The 1,379-nt window shown below is 51.6% G+C and overlaps 1 protein-coding gene across 1 annotated transcript in view; it reads left to right on the forward strand.

Annotated features, from left to right (window-relative positions):
• The window catches only part of LOC122565148 (lipoprotein lipase-like), a 39,609-nt gene that overhangs the window by 6,660 nt on the left and 31,570 nt on the right, over positions 1-1,379 (forward strand). Inside the window, exon 3 of the mRNA XM_043720826.1 lies at positions 369-548. Within this exon, the coding sequence (XP_043576761.1) occupies positions 369-548 (180 nt within the window). The remainder of the gene's footprint in view (positions 1-368; positions 549-1,379) is intronic.

Below are 1,379 nucleotides of genomic sequence, written 5' to 3' on the forward strand. Positions count from 1 at the left end.
TGTCTGCGTGGGTTTCCTCCGGGTGCTCCGGTTTCCTCCCACAGTCCAAAGATGTGCAGGTCAGGTGAATTGGCCATGCTAAATTGTGTTAGGTAAGGGGTAAATGTAGGGCTTCGGCGGGTCGGTGTGGACTTGTTGGGCCGAAGGGCCTGTTTCCACACTGTAATGTAATCTAATCTAATCAAACACATTCTCCTCAAACACACCCCACAGAACTCCAATGTTAATATTTCTCCATGTTGGGCTAGCCCATTTTGTCTGTGCTGTCCTGTGCTCTCTGCCATTCCTCCCAGGCTGGTTTGTAGAGTGTGTCGGAGCGAGCCAGTAATGCCACAGGTATTGTTATGTCTTTTTCTTGTGCTCTCTAGGTGACGGGAATGTTTGAGGGTTGGATTCCCAAGCTGGTCCTGGCCTTATACGAGAGGGAGGCAGACTCCAATGTTGTCGTGGTCGATTGGCTGACCCGGGCTCACCAACACTACCCGGTTGCCGCTGGCAACACCAAACTGGTTGGCCGCGACATAGCCCACTTTGTCGAGTGGTTGAAGGTGGGTCTGCTCCATGGTTCCCGCTGTCAGCACTTTGGGATTGCACACCCCTGCCACAGGCAGTAGCTGGCCCCAAGGAGCTCAGCTTTGGCTCAAGTTGCTTTGACTCCTGTACCCACTGCGCACCCAGGCTGATGACCATATCTGACCACAACCATCAATTAACAAATGAACAACAGATTAATGACTGTAATTGTAGTGGTAATTTGCATTGATATAGTGCCTCTCACCTCCTCAAGTCATCCACCCCAAACACTTTGCAATTGATTAAGTTGTTTTCGAGTGTGGTCATTTTCTGTGTCAGGCAGTACTTCAGGAGTGATGATTCGGAGATGCCGGTGTTGGACTGGGGTGTACAAAGTTAAAAATCACGCAACCCCAGGTTATAGTCCAACGGGTTTAATTGGAAGCACACTAGTGTGAGGATGGCTTGTTTCTCCTGGTTTGCTGGAGTCAAGCTGGGGCTCCTCAGTCTACCCTCCCCATCCCCATCCTGGGATAGTTGCTATTTGGACTGGATGCTCAGAGGCATGTGCACTCCTCCTGGTGGTTCTGCCTTGTCTGAGGGTTGTAATTGTGTTGCTGGAAAAGCGCAGCAGGTCAGGCAGCATCCAGGGATTTGGACTGGATGCTCAGAGGCATGTGCACTCCTCCTGGTGGTTCTGCCTTGTCTGAGGGTTGTAATTGTGTTGCTGGAAAAGCGCAGCAGGTCAGGCAGCATCCAGGGAACAGGAGAATCGACGTTTCGGGCATGAGCCCTTCTTCAGGAATGAGGATAGTGTGCCCAGCAGGCTAAGATAAAAGGTAGGGAGGAGGGACTTGGGGGAGGGG

This window comes from Chiloscyllium plagiosum, chromosome 31, assembly GCF_004010195.1.
Source record: "Chiloscyllium plagiosum isolate BGI_BamShark_2017 chromosome 31, ASM401019v2, whole genome shotgun sequence".
NCBI classification, from domain to species: domain Eukaryota; kingdom Metazoa; phylum Chordata; class Chondrichthyes; order Orectolobiformes; family Hemiscylliidae; genus Chiloscyllium; species Chiloscyllium plagiosum.